Source organism: Aquila chrysaetos, chromosome 16, assembly GCF_900496995.4.
Source record: "Aquila chrysaetos chrysaetos chromosome 16, bAquChr1.4, whole genome shotgun sequence".
In the NCBI taxonomy this organism is placed as follows: Eukaryota; Metazoa; Chordata; class Aves; order Accipitriformes; family Accipitridae; genus Aquila; species Aquila chrysaetos.
In genome coordinates this window covers 3692028-3713105 of record NC_044019.1, presented here as the reverse complement: position 1 = coordinate 3713105, position 21078 = coordinate 3692028, and the positions used below count along the sequence as shown (strand labels likewise).

The 21078-nt window shown below is 45.6% G+C and overlaps 1 protein-coding gene across 1 annotated transcript in view; it reads right to left on the bottom strand.

Annotated features, from left to right (window-relative positions):
- GRHL3 (grainyhead like transcription factor 3) overlaps window positions 1-20772 on the bottom strand; it is a 29689-nt gene extending 8917 nt beyond the window's left edge. Inside the window, exons 1-10 of the mRNA XM_030039982.2 lie at window positions 20694-20772; window positions 9566-9752; window positions 8802-8863; window positions 6847-7183; window positions 6467-6546; window positions 4442-4595; window positions 3515-3626; window positions 2677-2771; window positions 821-979; window positions 156-234 (exon numbers count right to left, since the gene is read on the bottom strand). Coding sequence (XP_029895842.1) covers window positions 156-234; window positions 821-979; window positions 2677-2771; window positions 3515-3626; window positions 4442-4595; window positions 6467-6546; window positions 6847-7183; window positions 8802-8863; window positions 9566-9752; window positions 20694-20710 — 1282 coding nt within the window. The 5' untranslated portion in view covers window positions 20711-20772. The remainder of the gene's footprint in view (window positions 1-155; window positions 235-820; window positions 980-2676; window positions 2772-3514; window positions 3627-4441; window positions 4596-6466; window positions 6547-6846; window positions 7184-8801; window positions 8864-9565; window positions 9753-20693) is intronic.
- Window positions 20773-21078: the final 306 nt, after the last annotated feature.

Sequence of the window (21078 nt, the reverse complement as noted above, 5' to 3'; positions counted from 1 at the left end):
GAGACCAGGCAAGGACCTGACTGACAAGCTATTTCTGAATGGTGCTGATTTCATCAGGTTTGGAAGTACCCAGGGCCAGATCTTGTGGAAGTTAACGGACAAGCCTACATGGATTTCAACACACTTTGGATCGGGTAACAAACACTAGCACTGACCATTGTTATTGGAGTCCAGGCATTTTCCTTTCCTTCTGAACTGTTTCCTTTCATCATCCCGCATTTTTCTCTCTGCTCCCTGTGGGGATGATAAGGCAAAAATTAGGACATTGACAGTTCTAACATTGGCAAGAGAGGGTTTACTGGCCATCTCTGGGAGGTAAGCATGTTAAAGCAAAGGCAGCCTTTATTAAAAAATGCTCATCTCAGAGACTTTCTACGGGCCTCCAGAAGTTTCTGATAATTATAAATTAAAAAATGAAAACAAAATTTGCTTTTAAAAAATTAAAAATGCAGACTAAAATAGCTGTAAGAAATTTTTCCATGGGAAGATATCCAAGGGTGTCCTGCCTCTAAGGAGATTCTTACTTCTTCTGTTACTTAAAAACTTGTCAAAATTAGAGAGTATATTACGAGGCATAATCCCATGTGGGTCTGATACAGAAAAAACTTTCTAAGGACTCTGTTCTACAAAGGTCTCAGCAGTGCAGACACATCCTGGCTGTCCTGTTTCACTCAGCTGAGGGGGCTAACCATCTCTGTTCCTCAGGCCTGACCTCTAGGCTGTTCTAAACTCTCACAATCTTTCTGTTTATTCTCCTGGAGTCACTGGCCACCAGTTTAAAATTCCTCTTGGACAACTTGGTGGAAAAGCAATGTTCTACCTTATCGCAGAATATCTTGATCTGGCAGACGGCACGGTGCACCAGCTGGCTGGTTCCATTGCCATAGTCATAAGTGTCTATCTGGAGGTTCAGCGGGACACCTTTCACTCCCTTCTGAGAGGAGAAGTCAGTGCTCAGGCAATTCACCCCAATAAATACCTGCAAATAGGAACAGAGATTGATACAGCTTGTTGGTGCTGAAAACATTATTCTCAAACAGCAATGAGAGCAGTGGGTCGGAACAAAAGGAGCTACTGAGACATCCTTCCAACCTTCCCAGCGTCAGCCAAGCACGTGAGCTGTTGGTTTCCCACCTGAGCGCAACCACCAGTCCTTCCTAGCCACAGTGTCCCCCTACACCTATTGCAGCTCTCCATCTCTTTATTAACACTTAGGCTATCCACTCCCATCAGCCGAGGCAAGTGTCAGACCAGATGCAAAGTCTGGCTAAGGATGTTCTTGCTGATATTTCTGCTCTTTCATTTGAACAAGGACCCTCAGACAGCAATGCCCTGGAGGAAGGGAGGAGGACTAGACTACAGCTTCAAGAATTACAAATCATTGCTGCTGGTTAAATAAATATTCATCACACACTGGTCTCCTTTATCACTAGGATGGAGTTACCTCCAGTGGAAACTTTTGAAGAAAAGCTGAGCACAGACATAATCCACATTGTATCTCCAAATTACCAACTCATTTGCGTGACCTTGAAATTTCCCCTGGACTCTGGGGACAGATTTGCAGCTGGTGAAGCTCCCACAGCTCCCTCATCGGGGCTCTGGCTGAGGATTTCAGCCCTGAAACCTAATGTCAGATCTAGTCAGTACCCATATATAGAAAAGAAAACCACTTAACTGTGGTGTGAAGTTTAATTGGAAGAAGAGAAGTAACAGGTGCTACAGACGACCCAAATACCTGACCCCTCCTGTCGCAGCTCCCAGCCCTCACAGCTCTCTGAAGTCTCACCTTTACCTGCCCCAGGCCAGTGCATGTACAGAGTTTCTGCTAAGAGTTAAATCCAGTTTTGCTGAGGTGCCCCCAAGGGCTTGCCACATACCTGACATATTTCCATTTCTGACAACTTTGCCTTGAAGACATTTGTTAACCTCTTGGGTTGTAAAAGACCAAGGTCGCCTTTGGGCTAAAAGAAGGGCTTATTGAGATCCCAAAGCAAACCAGAGTTTTCCCAAGCTACCAGCTTCAGAGAGATGGGGTATTTATGCTTTTCTTTTCTTCTTAGTTACTTCATCTTTTTTTGTGTGCTCCTTCCCATCCACACTAGATACAAAGTGTTAACAAGAGACTCTGAAGAGATGCAGAAGAGACAGCAGAGCTGGAAAGACATTGATACAAGCTTTACAGATTTTAAGGTCAAAAGGGATCTTGTGACCTGCCTGGCTCCCTTCCACATCACACAAGCCACGGAAGGGTGGTCAGTCTTTTCTGCATCAAAATGCTGCCTTGAAAGGAGGGTCTTTGTTCCCTAAGCTGTGGTTTATTTAAATAGGCTTCACCTACATGTGAGTAGAGCCCTGATCTAGGCTGCCTGCTGCAAAAGGCTTTCTTCAGAGTTATCCATCAGCACTAAAAAAACATCTCTGAGCCAGTCTCAGGTGTATCCAGAGTGTTTATTAGCTAATGGCAATGCTTAAACACACAGAGAAACATGGTGTCCTTCCCCACCATCCTGGCAGACAAACACTACCTGGGGCCACTGGAATGGCATTGTTTGGATTTGAAACTCTCTCTGTCTTTCAGCTGAGAAGTGGGGGGAGCGTGCCTGGGCCATCAGAAAGGAGGCTACAGTTTTGCTGTGGACCAAGGCTTCCCATATCCCTTCCACAAGCAGTTTGTACCTTTGCTTCTTCGTGGATGTTCCACACAAAGGACAGCGCATTGTAGGCTAACTCCTCGATGTTCTGCACTGTGTTGAAGTTTTCTTTACAGTCAGCTGAAATGCAATGGAGAAGCAGTTTATACTCTTGCTGCAAATCTGGTTACACTCCCTAGGCTTTCCGCTCCCCAAAAGCCTGCCTCTCGCTGACTCCAAGGCTAAAAGAAGCCTTGTAATATAATAGAGGCCATCCTTGATACCACTGGATAAACCTTAGTGTGCATACGTAAGGGATAGGCCAGAAATGACTCAAAGGTTTTGGCTGGTGACTGCTATTTGAGTAGTGATGCTATGCAAAATCAATGTAGATTGCTTCAAAATTCAAACAACTGTGTGTCTCGCTCTAAGCTGCAAGGTGCTAAGCGAGGTGCTCAGTTGGACGGACAAAACCTTTGTCTGGCCAAGCATAACACACTGTAAAGCCTGTGTGGTGGCAGTGGAGAAGGACAAGCAGTACCAAAGACTTTTGTAGCTCAGATTCCTAGACTCCAAGAGGCCATGGGTCACACCTGTAAGAGCCAAAATTGTTTAGCAGTTTCTGTCTCTGACTGAGGCTCTTCTTTGATGTATCTTGGTCTCCTAGCACATGTCCCTACACTTGGCAAACACCATATTAAACCCACAAGAGCTCCTCAGCCAGAAAGGATCTGAAGCCAGCAGATCAGCCTGCTCCTCCCTGCTTTCCCCCAGGCCAGATTCTGGAGCTTCACCCGTGTTCTTGTGTATTGGAAATGCAGTAAAATGATGCCAGAAGTTATCAACCCCACCCAGCCATCACAACCAGGCAGCCCCGCTCATACCGACGTCAATGACTCTTTGCTTGGCCGTGGGCTGGCGGGAATGCCAGTGCTTCCAGAACTTGAGCTGTTCCGTCGGGATCTTTTCATTGTCAAAAACAATCATCACAACACTCTGTAACACAGTGAGGATATCCCATATCAGTGTACACAGCAGGCTAATGCTTGGTGCCCTCATTGCCCTTTCCATCCAGTGCATCCATGCGCTGGCCAAGGGCAGCTTAGTGTCATTGTTGGTGTTTTATAGCTGGGGACACTGAGGCAGGCAAGGGAAAGGACTTGAATATGGTCATGCAGGCAGGCAACCACAGAGCCAGGAGCAAAACCAAGATGCCCTGTATGCCCCCTAATTGCACTGCCCATGAGTTTCCACTGACTCCAAGGCGCACGAGGATCCTGCGTTGGAGCAATGTTAGCAGTGCCGCAGCACGTATTAGGCTGGGACAGCCTAAACAGTCTTTTTCTAGACATTCTCAGTTTCAGGAATCCTGTAAGTCTTGAGATTTCCAAAGTCTAGCCCCTAAATACCGCTCAGGATTGGAGGACCAGGTTTCTTTGCTGGGAATTCAAGCTCAGCTTAGTCTCAGGGGTGGCTCTGAGGTCGGGCCACACATCCCAGGAGCAAGATGGGGAGCTTCTCTCTAGCTCAGAGGTCTTCCCACCAGGGCCCCCAGCCAGTCATCAGCTAGGGAGGCCTTTTGTGCATCCCTGACCTTAAAGTGAAAGGTTTCAACTGCCAGGTAACATGAAGGCTGTTGCTGTGCATCAGAGGATTAGCTTGCTATGAGTGAATCCATCCCATTCATCGCTTTAAGCCAACATGAGCCACAAAGCCATTACTCTTCACGTTCAGCTCTGTTCCCAGGCCAGTACAATTGCTAGATGTCTGATTACAGCATGTGTCAGCAAAATTGTCAGCTTGTCTCTTACCTTCACTTTATTTGAGGACAAGTGTAAACATTTGCTGTCTCCAGCTGTCCGCAGCGTGATGGGGTAGAACTGTCCTTTGTTGAGGTAGGCCATGGGAGAGTCCCCAGATTTGATGTGAATGGCTTTGGGTGACCCCAGAGTGTATTCAAAGTCACTTGTATGGAACAAAGAGAGAATGATGAATAAGCACACACTGCTGTTTTACTCCAAAATCAAAACAAGAGACATGCAAGTCTCTACCCCTACAGGTTACAGACACTGTACACACAGGAGTCTGCCTTATTCCCCATCTCACACGGCCCTACACCATCGAGCACCTCCCAGCACAGCACATACCGATCCTCCCCAACACCCTGGGGAGTAGCAGTTCTTCAATATCCTCATTTTACCCTTTGGTCTTGGCTTTAAAAAAGCCCTGTACATTATTGTAACCAGTATTTTTCTGTGGATGGCTACAGAACCATTGCACAATCAAAAGCCTAAACCAAACCAAACAAAAATAGGTACCTGTCATGAGACTTTTACAACATCCTAAACTCAGATTCCTGTCTCCAAATTCACACCCATAAATGGCTGACCCAGGAAGACTGTGTCCTAATGGGTCCTGTAGAAACAGGAGGACCTGCAGGACACTGACATCTGTTTGTTTATCCAGGTGCTTAAAAATGGACTTAGAAGCCCAGCTTGTTGAACTCTCAGTCTGGTGGGCAGCAACTTTAGTCTTTACCGAGAAGATTTGTAGTGTTACACAGAGGAAGGTGTCACAAGCAAATTTAAAAGAAGAGCCTGATTTTCAAGAAGCCTTGCTCTTGGGCATTCACCAGCACCTATGAGCACTCAAACCATGAGGCTATAGCTCAAGCTATTTTCTTCTGTGAGGAATCTGTGCAAGCCACCACCTGTACCCAAGCCTTCACACAGACCCTTCAAGTGCCCTGGAGTTGAAGATCATCGTATTCCTGTTTAGTCACCAACCCATCTCTTTTTCCTGCTCCACCTCCCCTGTGATGCCATCTCTGAAGATAGGCTTGGCAACTCCTCTTATCTAGAGCCAGGAGAGCCAGAGAACTTTAGTGCACAAATAAACAGCAAACAGAAAGCCTCTCGCTCACAAACGCGAGCTGCTGTCTGTGTGAAAATCCCCACGTCTGACAGGTGAGTCACAGAGTCAGGTGACTCAGGAGGCAAATAAAAAGTGGGAGGTGGAATAATGTTACCTACTCGGAGGTTTGATGCAGTATCTAGACCAGGAAAGCTCTGCCTGAGAGAGGGGTGGAAAGGAGGAAGAAATCTCTCTCATGTTTTAGGAATGAGAGGCAGTGGCACCTTCTAAAATCAAGGTTGACTAACAGTGCCAAACCCAAAGTGAGAACCTAAACCTTAGATTAGGAGGAGGCTGCTTATCACCCTCATCAACTGTCATCCTCATTTTCTCTGTCATTTACCCCATTCCAAGTAGCTGGTGGAAAGATGGTGCAGCCACCTGGATCTATCTGTAGCACGGGAACCAAGCAGTGGTCCCTGGGAAGGGCCTGCAATGCACAGCAAAGCCTCACATAGAAGACCTCAGTGCCACATCTCCCCTTGTGCAGGTCAAGGTGCTGATGAGATGTGACCACAGCAGTGGAAGCAGTTAGCACTGGATTTATGCCAGTTTGGCCAACAGAGTACAGTCTGAACCACACACCTCTCAAGCTAAAAACATGAACTGGCACAACTGTGTCTAGTTACTTGAATTTAAGATTGGGTTTGACTCCTTTTCAGCAAAACATTTCAAACCCTAATCCCTGCTTCATACTACAAACACTAAAATTCATCACTGCTTTGTGTCTAAAAAGTCATGGAACAGCAACTTGCTCCTAAGACACCGGGGGGGACACAACTCTGCAAAAGCATGAGATCTATAACTTTGCAATGGTCATTGTCAAGACTGGCATTGGGGTGAGGAAAGGGATGCAGTCTTTCCCCAGGCACGGGACACAGCCAGGTGCCCTGGAAACCCAGAGGCCGTGGATTGGCAGTTACCTCTTAACACCGTCCGTAGCATAACTCTCGGGGCAAGGTGGCTCTGGCTGGGGTTTGAGGATATCACTGAAGAGTAGCGACTGTAGACAAGTGGAAACAAAACAGTCAAAAGTAGAATCTTTCATTGCTTTTTCCATCCACCTTCTCACAGACATTACAACAGAGGCCACAGATAAAACATGGACCCTCATTTCAAAGCCTTACCCTACTTCCAAAATCAATGTAAAAACCCCAACAATTCAACGGGAATGGCATCAAGCTTCTAATGCAAAAGCAAAGCTCCCACTGACTCCAGCATGAGCAAACCCCAAACTAGAGACAGCCTCATGCAGTACCCCCTGGGCTGCACTGCCAGCATGCAACCCACTAACAGCTCTGACCTCCTGGGGATCCTCTTTGAAAGTGCTGTCTGGCTGCCACCTCTGCTGTGGTGGGGCTACGGGGATGGTCTCGAAGAGGGAGTTCAATGAGCTGTTGTCGTATACATCCCCTGGAGGGACCATGTAGTTGTCTGGGGTGGCATCCAGTTTGCTAGTGCCTGGTGGAAGCATGGCTGGCTTGTGAGGAGTAGGGACGCCTTCAAGACTTAAGCCGTTCTTCTTCTGTGGCTCACAATATTCTTGGGTCATGGAAACATTTTCAGACAAGAGCTTCATGAGATGGGCTGAGCCATCAAAGGATGCGATCTCTTGGTCATACTCCATTCCGTGGCAGTGCCTGGTGGAGAAAGGGTCCTGTCTCAAACCGGGGTAGAGCGTGGACAACCCCAGCAAGTTGTCACAGCAAGAAGCGAGTCCCTTGATGTGCTGCTGGGAAGCAAACTGCACAGTCTGGCTGCCAGGTGACCTTGAGTCAGCTGTGTACATCTCCTGTTTGATATGGGAGATCTGACAGGCCCGTGGGTGATCTCCTCCCCCACACACACCTCTCAGTGCAATCAGCAAAAGCCGGAGGTGCTCAGCAGATAAGGGATGATCACACAGAATCAGAGAATATGGTTTAGACGTGGTTTGGGGCTGCAGATCCTGGGCCTACATCCATTATTTCTTTATTTAGGCTATTAAATACTCAGAGCAGCAGGGATGATACGGAAGATAACTGCAGCATGGTCTTTCCATCTTAGTCTTTTCAGGGCTCATTTACACTGAAAGTTGATTTTTTAAAACTTGTCTTTTTTTTTTTTTTTTTTTTTTTTTAAGGAAAGCTGATTCTTGTAAAAATTCACAAACTCCAGGAGCTAGGAAGCAAAACTCCCAGAGAACATGAGACCAGTGAAAAATTGACAGGGCTGCAGTATTCAAGTGAGGTGTATGGCCCAGACTTCAGAACAGAAAAGACTAAGTATAGGAGCTAACAAGTGATAAAGACGTGTACAAAAACACACTCCTCTCACACATGGAAACCATCCCCTTGTGCAGCATCCCAAGAACTGGTCCCTTCTGCAGCAGTGACTCTGTGACCCTGCTGACTCTGCAGCCCTAGCTGAGCTGGGAAAAGGTGGCTTATTGCCCCTGTTACCATGCTCAGAAAACAAACCAACCCCCACATTAGCAACCCATGCACCTCTTGGCAGCATGAGCTACCCCCAAGGAAAGTAAAGCTGAATGTAGCTCCCACCCACTCTGCTTTCAGAGCTTCACCTTCAGGATATGCTGAAGTTTCCACAGTTAATAAAAAACATACCACTGTCCAGAATGCAGTGGCCTTTCAGAGAGGAGACAGCTTAACTCAGCTCACTTATGAAGAAGGAAAGAAGTATCTTTCAAGAGGCTTATTCTGCCAAATAGTTAAAAATAGACAACCAGAAAAAGTTGCCAAAATACACAGCATCCAGGAAGGGGAACTGAACTCATAGTGGCAAATGAGCCATTAATTTAATAGTTAATTATCTGAAAACCTCAAAGGACAAATGGGAGTCATTGGAAGAGAATCCTGGGAGGCTGGAAGCGAGTGGAACAGAAGCCCTTATCAGCCTAGGGAATGGAAGAGGACTTGGTCATTCCCTTCTTGCTGCCAATGCTTAATCCCTTTCCCCTTTCCAATTGTCACAAAGTAGGAAATAAAGACAAATTCTTCAGCTGCTACAAATCAGTGCAGCTCCTCTGAACACAGCTAGACACATCCTCAGTTGTGTAAATGGGTGTAGCTCAATTTATACCTGCTTGGGATCTGGCCTAAAGAATTTTAATATATGTCTCAGGGTTAATAACCTCCACTGTTGTTGGTAATAACACTGTGCTTTGATGTCTATTTTATGCAAGCTAAGAGACCCATCATGCATGCAAGCAGCTGCAGGAGAATTAGACAGCTATAGAGAGCAAAAAATGAAGCTAACCTCTTTCCTAGTTCATTGCGTCCCATCATACCAGATGGAAGAATCCTCTTCTCCTTTGGGACCTAGAACAAGGCAGAACAAAGAGTTTGTTTATTGTTAGATTTTATTAATGGAAAACAGAGGCAAAATTAGCCTTGTCTGTGTAGCAAGTGAAGTCTCATAGATAAAACACTAGGTGAATAATAAACACTGCGTGAGGACACAGGAGACCTGGGCTTTCTTGCTGGGCTGCTGCTGTGGATTCCCAAGGTAACCTTAGGCAAGCCACAACATCTTGTTCTGGGAAGGACTTTCAAAAGCACCCAAGTGAATGGGAACATCAGTCCTATTGGCTTCTATTAGGGCTAAATCATATCCACATTTCTTGAAGCTCCATCCTACAGCAGCACTGGAAAAATAAAGACACTAGAGTCTGCAAAGCCCATAGTTATTCCAGCTCCATGTCTCTCAAAGCATTGCTGTTTCTTGTATGAAAGCTGTCAAGTAAAAAAAACCACCAGCTTGAGATTCAAGACACCTGGGTTTAGTTTCCACCCTGTTCTGGGTTCCCTCTACAGTATAATGGTGTTTTGTGCCTCAGTTTACCATCTGTGCACTGGGCATAATAGTGGCACTCTATGCCTGGAGGCGTTATGAAGATCATAAACAACACGGAGAGCTCAGTAGATGGGTACCCTCCTAAGGTGGCTGAGCACATATTTTACCTTCACGCTTCTCCTCCGGGACAAACTCCCCCAAGACACCCAGCCCCAATGGGAACGTACCATGTAGTAGTCATAGAGGAGGCTCAGGGCAGCCACGCTGTCATCATCTCCATTCACCCTCATCATAGCTTTGGTGGCTGCGGTCAAGGGGTTCTCTAGGTAGGTTTTCCAGGCTTCATCTTCACTGGTATAGGGGAATTTCTGGAAGTTCATGGTGTCATTCTTCATCAGACGCACAGATCTAAAACTGAGCCAGACAGAGGAAACAGGGAATGAAGGATACTAATTTTCCACAGCAATTTCTATGCCACCCAGCTGAACACATGAAGGGCTTCCCAAAGGCACTGCTGGAATGGAGAAGTGATGCTTTCCTGGTCCTTAACTCCCAGAGTCTTTGAGATTACCAATTCTTCTGCCTGTAGCTATGTACAAAATTAGGCCAGAGTCTCTCTGGTGGGGCCATGCAGAGAGGCAGATGTACCTCTGCTTCCCTCCTCCTGCCCCAGCGACGGAATGAAAACACCATGACATCATCTGCAACTGCTCCTTCCTCAGCAAGCGCACACTACCTCCCAGCCAGATCATGCACCGTCAAGGTGGGATGTTGGTCGGTGATTTGAATGCAACATGATCAGGAAACTTTGCAAAATTTTTCCTTGAATTTGGAGCTAAGTGCCAGTGCAGCCTACAAATATAAATGATCACTCAGTGTTCAGAGAACTTGACCTACCCAGATGAAACCAAACCCCGTCATTTTTCTTTGCTGTAGTTCATGGTTTTTAAATTTTTTCAATCATTTGTATATGATTTTACTTAGAGGGAAGTAGACAGGCAGATCACAACACCCTCCCTTCCACTAAAAAATTCCTGACAAAGGTGAGGCTCATGGGACTATGTGAGCTGAGAAGCAACATACCAAAATAATGCCCTGCCTGTCCTCTCTTCTGGCACTTTCTCTAGGTCTCTCCATCTTATGTTAATAAACTGTCAGACACTTAATTACCCAAACATTGGTCATCTTTCCTTTTCCTCCAGCAAATCCTACTAGCTGCCAGCACAGAAGCACCTCCGCACATTCCCTGGGTGCTCTGCGCTGCAGGTTCACCCCACTCAGAGCAGAGGATGAATCAGTGGCCGTACTCCTGTCACGTCCTTCAGCCACATGTATATGGCATCACCACAACAGCTCATACTATTCATCATAAAAAACAAGTTTGTGGACAAAAATTACTTTTTCATCAAAATGGAAGTGCCCAGGAAGGGCAGACTGGGTTTTATTAGCAGAAGTTTAAAAAAATTATAAGAAGATTTCTGTAAATCTCCAAAGTTGCCAAGAGCAGAACTTTTCCAATTGCTGATTTTTTTTATGGAAAGGCAAAGAAAATCTACACGAGTTTAGGTAATGAATGCTACGTTTTGAAGGCATTTTTATAAGGAATATGTTGTTTCCATTACGCTACTCTCCATGTGTTTATAATAAGTCCTGGGCTAGACTTTTAAGTGAATCATTCGGAGAACAATAATTCCTCTTGAAAGGAATCTGGCATCTCTGAAACTCCCAATTATTGCTAACCACGACAGATACTGCTAGCCCACTTGGTGCGAGCTGCCCATGCTGACAGGGTAAAAAGCCAGGTGCTCAGCGGATGCTCCTGGGCTGGAAAATGGAAGGGTGCGGAGGTAGACCTTGGATGGGATGAAGGATGCTGGTCCATCCTCCCTGGCAGCCCAACTAAGATGGCTTCACCCCTGCACACGCACCAATCTCTTACATTGCCACGTCTCCAGCGGGGAATACACATATAAATCATGGATAGATAGTTTTGGTGATGCTCCTGGATCAGACTCCAGAGCTCTCCTTGGCTGAGCAGAGTAGCAGCCCTATAATGGTACACAGTCTCTCCCAGAGTAGCACAGATGAGGCCATCACGGGCTGCCTCTACCGTCCTTGTCAACTTTTTATTAAAGAATATGTTGCTTCCACGCAGAGTCCCTCCACATCCGAGCTGCACAGGAGAGAAGCTGGTAACAGCTCTGCTAATAGCCCGAGGCACCCAATTCCCACTGGTTTCTATGCTCACGTGGCGGCAGGCACCTGAGCTCAGGTTGGTTCAGAGAGGAGCTGCTTCCATGTTATGGTTCCGGCCACCACAAGCTCCCATCACGCGCTGGTATAACGGAGACGCTGAGTTTGCTCCTCTTCTCCCTCACATGTCGGGATGATGCACTAACACCAGTTTCACCCCGCGCATGAAACTTCACCAGGTGTTTTGCGAGTTTCGTTGTCTTTAGCGTTTCTCACGCAGCCCTCCCTCCCCTTCAGTGCCGCTGCTGTCTCCAAGGCGAGCAATCGGCATGACTCAGATTTCACTGCTGTCGACTTGGCGATGGGCTGTTCAGTCCTGTCCGGACAGGAATCCTCACCTATTCTCAATCCAATCTTCTCAAGGAAGAATAGGCAGCAACAGAGCTTGCTCTCAGGGTGAGACTCAGCTTCTATCACTTGTAATCAACATAGATAAACACACCATGGTAAGATGTAGCGACAAAGCATTCAGGAGCTTAAAAAAGCTCAGCTATTACAAGGAAAAATGCTTTGGAGCTTTATTCTCCCTTACCCAAGCCCTCAACTGAAGCAGTCCTTGTTGTGTGACTCTATTCTGCCTCCCTGCCTTGTCACTTTGGCATGGCACAACCGCTGTATGCATGAGCAGCTGATGCTTTAGCATTTTATCATCTGGTCTGCACTCTGGAGGCAGAGGGAAGTTGGAGGAGGGGCTTAAGATCTCAACCACTTGTAGCTATGTCCAGTTTATAAAGAATACAAGTTTGAAAAGTGTCCTAGGAGCCTGCATCTCATTTTCACATGTGGCTCCTGGCTTCTTTAGGTAGCTCTGGCTGTGCTGTTTGCAGCCATTACCACCTCATCACTGCCTGCCCCCTGCCTCTGCTAGGAGAAACTGTCCCTGCAGCAGAGATGGCACAATGAAAAACCTGCCCTGCCCTCAACCTGGCATAGTAAAGCAAAGGCACTCTCCTAAAGCCATATGCCGTGCTCTGAACTTGAGAGCGCTAAAATGTGGGCACACGTTGCCTTATGGTACTTCTGTTACAAAGCAGCAAACTGCAGCAGAAAGGAGGGACTGGAAGATTAGGACAGCAGCATTTTAGGCTACTCCAGCAAGACTTGCTGGAGTCTTCAGTCAGGACCCTGTAGTGCTTAGAAACTGCAAAGTCCTTGAAAGTTGGTGGGCTGACTGCACAGCAACACAGCAGCTCCTCCTGTGAGTTGGGAACTGCATTGGTCCCAGTGACCTTGCACTGATTCACCCAGATGAGGACTTGGACAAAGGTGACATGATGGGGATTGCACATTTATTCCATCTTGTTTCTTTTCCAGAGTTCATATGATCTCTAGTAGTCACTGAAATATCTGAGTGGAGCCACTTGAATTGCCTCAGATAAAACTCTGCAGCTGGTACAGCTCTGCAGATGAGACGTAATGCAGACTTCATCCCGCCTTACATTTCCAGAGAGGTCGGCTCTGCTCTGACCCTATTCCAGTAGGTCAACAGTGCTAACCAATATCTGAAGAAAGAGGGTGATTTGAGGAGATAAGCAGATATGATGACATGTTTAGAGGCACCTTTTTGACATCAGATGCATTTCAGTTCACTCAGCTACAGGATACCATTGTGTCAGTTTGCTTCTATAGCCTACTTCCAACTCAGCATTAGCAATCGCTGTGAAGTAGAGATGCAGGAAAGGGACATCCAAATCCAGATCCAAACACACGTGAACTTTACTTTCATCACTCCCTGCAATGCCCCTTCCATGTGGCTATGCCATGTTTGTCCACTGCAAACTGTCTGCTCTCTGTTTGGCAAAACAAACTTTCCTTTTACAGGCAGTCGCCTTAGTGCAGTGGCTCAGACAAAGCGAGGATCGGTTAGCGAAACACAAACACATGGGACCAGCGACCTCCCTTCTTGTGTGCACAGACTCACCACGCTGGAGCCTCGGGGTCATGTGCAAAGCAGTGCACGATTTTGGGAAGGGAGCAGTCTATTTGTTTCCAAACAGTTTAGAATTTGACACAGGATGATACCAGCCCCCTTTCCCCCCTCCATCCCACCCAATCTCTGTTTCCCCTATTTATCTGCCAAGTCTACCATAACAGTGGCCTCCTGATTATGAATAAACACTCAGGGCTATGCTGAAAGAGGAGAATATGCCCAAAGGGTCTAGGTGGGGAGATCAGGCAAGCAGGAAAGAAACGCTTGTATTCCTTTTGCCTTTTGTTGGGCTTCAGTGGGTGGTTTTGCCGGCCTTTAAGCTTTGTGCTGCTTGTCTTTGTTCTCTCCCCTATAACTGATTAAGCCTCCAACCTAAATATTAGCCATGCCAGATGCTGATGGCTACAGAGAAACATCACATTGTCAAAGGAGCAGAGAATCCATGGCAACCAGCAGCAGGAATTCAAAGCCACAGAATAGAGACTCTGGCCCGCAGGACTTCAGAGATACCCCAGGCAGTTCAGGCAGGGGGTTTTATTAGCTCTGGCTTTGTGCATTGCACTCACCTCCCTATTGAAATAACCCTGATGTTCCCCAAGAGCTTCTTATCAGTAACATGGGGAAGGATCAACACTACACTTGAGAGAGCAGGGCCGATGAAGAACAGCATTTACCATCACTGCTTTCTGGGGTAAAGATTTTAGCCTGTAAACCAGGCCCCCTTGCCAAGGAAGAACAGCATCTACAAAGTGGCCTCGTTACTAAATCCAAACTTCTCAGCTAAATTCTGATTTTACCGTATCTTTGCAAGTTTAATAAATAAGCATATCTGAAGACAATGTACAGCCATCAGTAAACATACTGTCACAGGCCCATTCACACAGTCAAGCAAAAATCCAGACAGAGACAGAACTAGGAAAAACAAAACACAAAAAGAAACATAACAAACATACAGACTAATAATGAAAAACATTGCCTAGTTGCCAAGTACAATACAGTGTCGATCGATAGGTGTCAAAGGAGACCACTAATTTCATGGACCCTGACCTGCACTGCCTACAGGATTGAAATATTTTCTCTGGCAGCTGGATAACAGTGTTGCCTCTGTCACTGGATTTCTTCAGGGGCATTTCAGCAGCAAAATCACCTCAGGGTAGTGCAGTATGTTAACTCAGCACAACAGCTGGATGTTTCCTAGCCATCCCTCAGCTCTGTTTCACCCACAAAGACAGTGCACAAGCCTCTTTTTTTCCTGGAAGCATGTGGCCTCTGTGGCACATGCACAAGACAGGCTAGGCTAACCCCGTCGTGTCCATCCAGAGACCCTACACAGATGCACACAGCAGGGCATCTACCTGCATTTAATAAGTGCTGATCAGAATCAGTGCGGTGGCTGGGATGGACAGAAAAGGGGCCACCGTGAGCATCTCCGAGAAATGGCTCCTGTTTCCCAAAAGGGCGCTGAGAGTCCTCAGCATCGATGCAAAGCCAGTGGTGCTCAGCACCACCCAGGAAGATGGGTTAGCAATGCAGCTGGCTCCGGCAATACAGCGGGGAAGGTGTGGTGCGTCCCCACAGATGGGACGGAGGAGGGTGGGGACCAGGGCAATGCGTGCTGTGCTGACACTCAGGGAGATAGAACCCTGCCAAACTCTTTGACTGAATCCCCCACCCCAGCTCTCCTGCGGAGCTGAAACCAGTTGGAACAGTTTGTAGGCTGAATCCAAAGAGTCCTGGAGCCAGACAAACCTTCCAGGGACAGGCACTATCTGGGTAATATGCAGGGAACTTGCCTGTCTCTTGGCCCTCTTGGGTTACTTACAGCTCTTTAGGACCCACAAACCCAAGATCCAAGCTCAGTATTCTTCCATTTTTACACCAGCCTAGCTCCCCGCTTTTGAAGCTATTTATTATCACAGGAGGAGAAACTGAGGCATGGGGATTGACATTAAAATCACTTATCCAAGGCTGCTCAGTGAAGATGAGAGAACAGAGCCAGACCTGAACCTCTGCTATAAACCTCACCAGCATTGGACTGGTTCCTGCCTTTCTAGCCTGAAGGGCTCCATGAGACATTCAGTGTTGAGTGATGTTTGGGGGACACCAGCTGGTATTGTGTTTTACCTGATAACATCATCCTTGAGGTATCCACCCACACAATCACATTTCACAAATGATTCGTGCTTTAGTACCTTCCCTGCCTAACAAAACAAATTACAGCACAGAATTAGTTTGCAGTTCAGGAATTATGGCTGATTTTTTCCAGAAGCAGTTTTTGATGTCAGATGCTCCAGTTTTGAGGTGTCCAGAGTTTCAGAGTGATCTGCCTCCAAAGGGAGGACACAAAACCCAGGCCCTGAACAGTGCCTCTGACTGAGCATCTGCTACCACCTGGCACTTCTGAAATTTTGGTCTAAACTTCACTAGCTTTCTTATTTTCATTGTAGACAGATAAGGACACCTTATGTATACATGTATTCATGAACACAAACCTTCATCTCCACCAAGATGTAACACACACACACGCACACTGCATTGAAGCTCCCAGTCCTTCAAACACTGTAAGAAAGATTACACACGATAGGAAGAGCTTCATAACTCCAAGAGTTGCAGTGCATTCACTTATCTTGTTTTGTTTTCAGTGCTTATGGATTTCACCCCCCAACTTCCACATCCAAAAACCTAGCTATTTGCTATTTTATTTTTTTAACTCTCATATATTCACTGACTCTAAGAGCTGTGGCTTTTAAATTAAAAAAAAAAAAAAAATCACAGTTTTACAAGACTTGGATTAAAAAAAACCAACAGTAGCAATAAAGGGATATGCAATCTTTTGCAACAAAGTTTGTTTCTTTTTTATTGCTCTTCAGGTAATCTGGTTTTAATCTAGTAATCAATTATTATGGGTTATTTGAACTGTAGCAGACCCCAGACGCCCTGACTAAGAACAGAGCCCAGTTTTACTCAAGTTTCTGTACTTCCCTCATCACATCCTATCAGAGGATCCTGCAGTAACACACTAAATGATGTTACATATTTCTGTGTGAACCTCAGCACTCATTTAAGAAAGTAGTAAGAGCAGAGATTAATATTAACCTGACAGGAGGCTTGCCACTGCAGAGTTATGCATCGAGTCTCAGGCTTCCTACGTGCTCCAAGAGCCAACAGGACAGTTTGGTCCTCCCATTTTAGGCTGGGATGTGCCAATCTCTTCCTGTTGCCTGCAAATTCAGTCAGCTAACAAACTTGGCACCTGGGTTTAAGCTGGCTGAAGGTGGGTGAGGTGAATCCTCAGTGCGTTGCCCAAGAGGATACAGGAAGCGTGTGTCAGGACAGGACACTTGACACAAGCCTCACGCCATGCAGCTTGCTCCCTTGCCCTACCAGGCTATCCTTGATGGCTGGCAGTGACTGTACCTCCTTCAGCTGCACTGTGGACTACCTGCAGACCCGGTGAGATACAGCCAGGGCTGGCTCTCCCCTTTTGTTTTCCTCTTCCTTCCCATCCTGGAGGGACTTTTCAGGCTGGCCAGATCTTGGCTGCCAAGATCTATAATATGCTTGGCTGATATACTCTGTATGTCCACTCTAATATATTCTGATTCAGAGTATCCTGTGAACATGTGTCCCCCAAGGTCAGGCAAGCCTTTTACTTTGTTTGAAACACATTATCCTATTTTTTTTATTAAACAGCAATGTTTTTGCCAAACAAATACGATTCATCCCGTTCTAGGTATAATCCTATTAAACAATGCATTTCTGGAGAGCAAGGATCACAACTCAGACAGCAAAAACAGAATGATGAAAAGAAACAAAAACTTGACACAGCAGGTGGCTGGCACCCAGGAACCAAGTACCTTGGTAAATGGCGCCTGCTCTTGTCGTCTGAACGCTTGCGGTTATGAACATTCTGGGGACAAGGGACATTTTTGGATCAGAGCTACCCTCACCCATACCATAATCACAGCTACCAGCCAGAACAACATAACACCTATAGGAATAACAAGAAACAAGCCATCACATTTTCTTATCTTCCAAGCCTTTGAAACTTGGGTATTAGCAATGGAACCCCAGCCAGAATATAATTGTATGCTATACAATCAATTCCACTGATTAACGTATTTTTCAGCTGTTGTCTTTATCATCCTTGAGCACACACTATTCGAGGATCCAAGGCACTGATCAGGAGCATCTCCCTGCCAATTAGCCGAACTGAAGTGCTTGCAGGTGCAATGTAAGTGCCCCATGCATTTTCAGATGAATACTTTACAATGATCAACAATTTAAACACCAGACTGAACAAAGCAGGAGTAGATCCTCATCAGTGTAACTGTCTTTATTCCACAAATTTATCTGGAATTATACCAATGTACCAATCAGTTGAAAATGTGACCCAAAACATCAAAGCAGAGATACTATGTAAATGTTGATTTATCTCTGCTTTGAGTCTAGAGTTTATTCAGAGGGCTTTTACTCCTTTGTTATGAATTGTATAGCAGTTATTTGATTGTTGTTTCTTTAATTTACAAATCTCTCTTTCTCTTTACATAGCTTAAAAAAAAAAAAAATAAAACCCACGTCTCCCTTGAAAGCGTACCTTGCTTCAGCATGGTTATCCCTTGTGTGCTTTACTGCCAGGATTTTATAAAAGAGCTTTAACTTTTCATTCACCAGGAGCATAACTCAAGTTTTAATAACACACCTTATGCATGACAAAAATTTGCTTCTGGCGATCATGGTTTCGACCACAAAACCACAACTGGGAGTAACTCCTGGTTAACTCTTTCAAGCCCACACATTGCAGAGTTAGAAGTAAGTTCAATTTAGAAGACTATGGAAATTATCAGTTAGAATATTTTATAATAGGCAAAACATCTCATTCTCTCATGCCACACTAGTCTCTTCCCAGTCCTTTCTGTGAAATTAAAGTGGCAAAGGGAGAGATGAGATTATTCTCCCTGTCATTTTGGGTGACAGCATCAGTCCATGGGGATATCACAGCTCCCTTAAAATCAGCTACATCTGGGCACATGTTCACAGCTCAGATCCATCCTCCCTGTGCTCAGCTTGTCGTGGGGATTGTATAAAGAACAATGGCTGTGCGAGACACGCAGACATACACTGCTGCCCTTATCAGATCCTCTAAGTACTGCTTCTGAGAGCCCTTTCCTTCCACTGATGTCTACAAAGCTACACCCTGTACGGCTTTGGCCTGGGTGATTAACCAGAGGTTAACAGCTACTGCAGCAGCCCCATTGCTCAGATGTTGGGCTTTAGCAGCTCTTCATAAGGTTTCCCCTCCCCGCTGACACCTTTTCCCCCTCACAGTAAACCCAAAAGCTGTCTGCAAGTTTCAGCTATACCTTTGGTACCACGAAGTTCCCAGCTCCCTTATCTCCTATCACTGCTCCCCGTCAGCCCCTGGGGAGTTTTCGGGTGAGGTACTCCAGGCGCATCCTGCTCCTAAACGGTTTCTCCAGGGGAGCTGGCAGCGCCTGCCCCTGCCCTCTGACAAGGCACCAGCAGGCTGGGGTTGGTACACACCGCTCTCTGTACTCCCGAGAGAATTGTTTTCCTCCAGCTTTGGGCTAGTGAACTAAAGTGAAATTTTCACAGAGATCTGCAAACGTGTCCTCAGGTTCAATCTACAGGAAAACGTTGCACAGAGCCTTTTACCTCCGGAGGTAACCAAACAGAGCCCCATACTGAGATCTGTCCTGAAGACTGAGAGCAGACAGCAACCTCTGCATCTTTATCGGTCAGGAGTTGAGATCTGAATCACAAAAGGGATGCTGCTCCCATCAATTCCCCCTTTCTCATGTGAAAGGCACAGGGGTTAACAGCCCGTTAGTAAGAGGAGAGTCAAGCAACCATGTAATTCATCAGGTAACATAATGCCCCAGTCCATAATTAGTAATACATCAATCTAATTCTGCAACGCACTGTGTACACACACACACTCTGTAACATTTTGAGAGTAAACCACATAGCCTGACTCTTAAGTTTAAAAAGCATCCAGTATAAATTACCCAAAGAGTTCAGAAAGGGAACATTTAAGTCACTGATTGTTAATCGATCCAAGCATACAGATCCTAGCATTTACATAAAATAATAATTAGTGCTGCACCTTCTCAGGGTTCTTAATTATTAAGAGATTAGCTGTCACAACACCTCTGTCAGGCTTGTAAACACATACAGGTATGTGTTTTTCTTTCAAAATACACCTTCTGAAGCACCATATCTGTACACAGATGTATATATGGACATATATTTCTTGATATATTTTATTACACACATTTATTTCATATAGGGCTATATACCTAGATAGCTTTTTAAGACTGGATTGACAGCAGCATTCACTACCGTTCTAATACTCCTCCAGCCTTTATTACACCATGTCATACCAATATGACATTTGTTTGCTTTTATTCCAGAGGTGTGAGGCACAGTATGCTGTGTAAATCCATACCATGAGCACCCAAAGTCCAAAATATTTTGGAGGTGTCAAGATTAGAAGCAAGAGTTACACAGGATCAAGAAAATGTTAAGTGCTTTTTCTTGTTTAAAAAAAAAGAATAAAATAATATAATCAATCATAATTGCTCGATAGAATCATAATGTGAATCCGTTTACTTAAAACAAACAAACAAACAAACAGAAAATACCCCCAAAACAACCCAACAACAACAAAAAAGAACACCACACAACAACCCCCGCCCCCAAAAACCTAGAAATTAATCCAAAATTGGTAAATACTTTGGAAGGTATTTTGTAAGAAAAAAACCAACAAACCACAGAATCACTGTAGCCAACATTAGATTTTGTTGGATAGAGGCAGAACAGACTTGTCTCTAGACAGAAACCCCATGTGTCAAAGTTTAGTCGGGGGGGGGGGGGAGAAGAAAAAAAAAAAAAGGATCCTGGTTTTAAGCAACTCTTAAATAATAACGCTAAGAAGTGATTCGTCCTAAGAGCAGCAACAGGTTAGTGAGGAACAGAAAGTCTGAAAAACGCTCCCATCCCATTCTTTTACTTCCACTTGCAAACAGCTGGACAGGCAGATTAACCCAAGGAGTCTAATTCATTCAGACCCAAAGCACTTAAACAAGCCTCCGAAGAAACACTCAGCCTTTACAGAGAAGAGTGGGTAAACAGAAAAAAACTCTACTTACTCAAGTTCATTAGACATATTTCCCCACGTTTCCAAATCCTTGCAGCCAGTAAATTCTGATGACTTCTCTCTTCTAGTACCTGCTAAAGACAGACATTGCCTGTGAAGTGTTTGATTTATGTTGAGGTTTTGCGTACAGGTATTTTGCTGACAGGTCGGTTGGCAGGGCGGCGGGGATTGGCTGCCGGCACAGGTGCCCTGGGACAGGTACACCCAGACAGGTGCAGCCCGTAACCCTCTGCCTGCCGGCCCCGGGAGGATGGAGGAGAGGGAGGTGGGTGGGGAAGGAGGGAAAAGCCCTTGGGGGAAAAAAGATAGGGTAAAGGAGTGGAATCAGTTATTCATCTCTGCGATAATTAGTTTCAGTTTGGTGGACGTGTTCCATA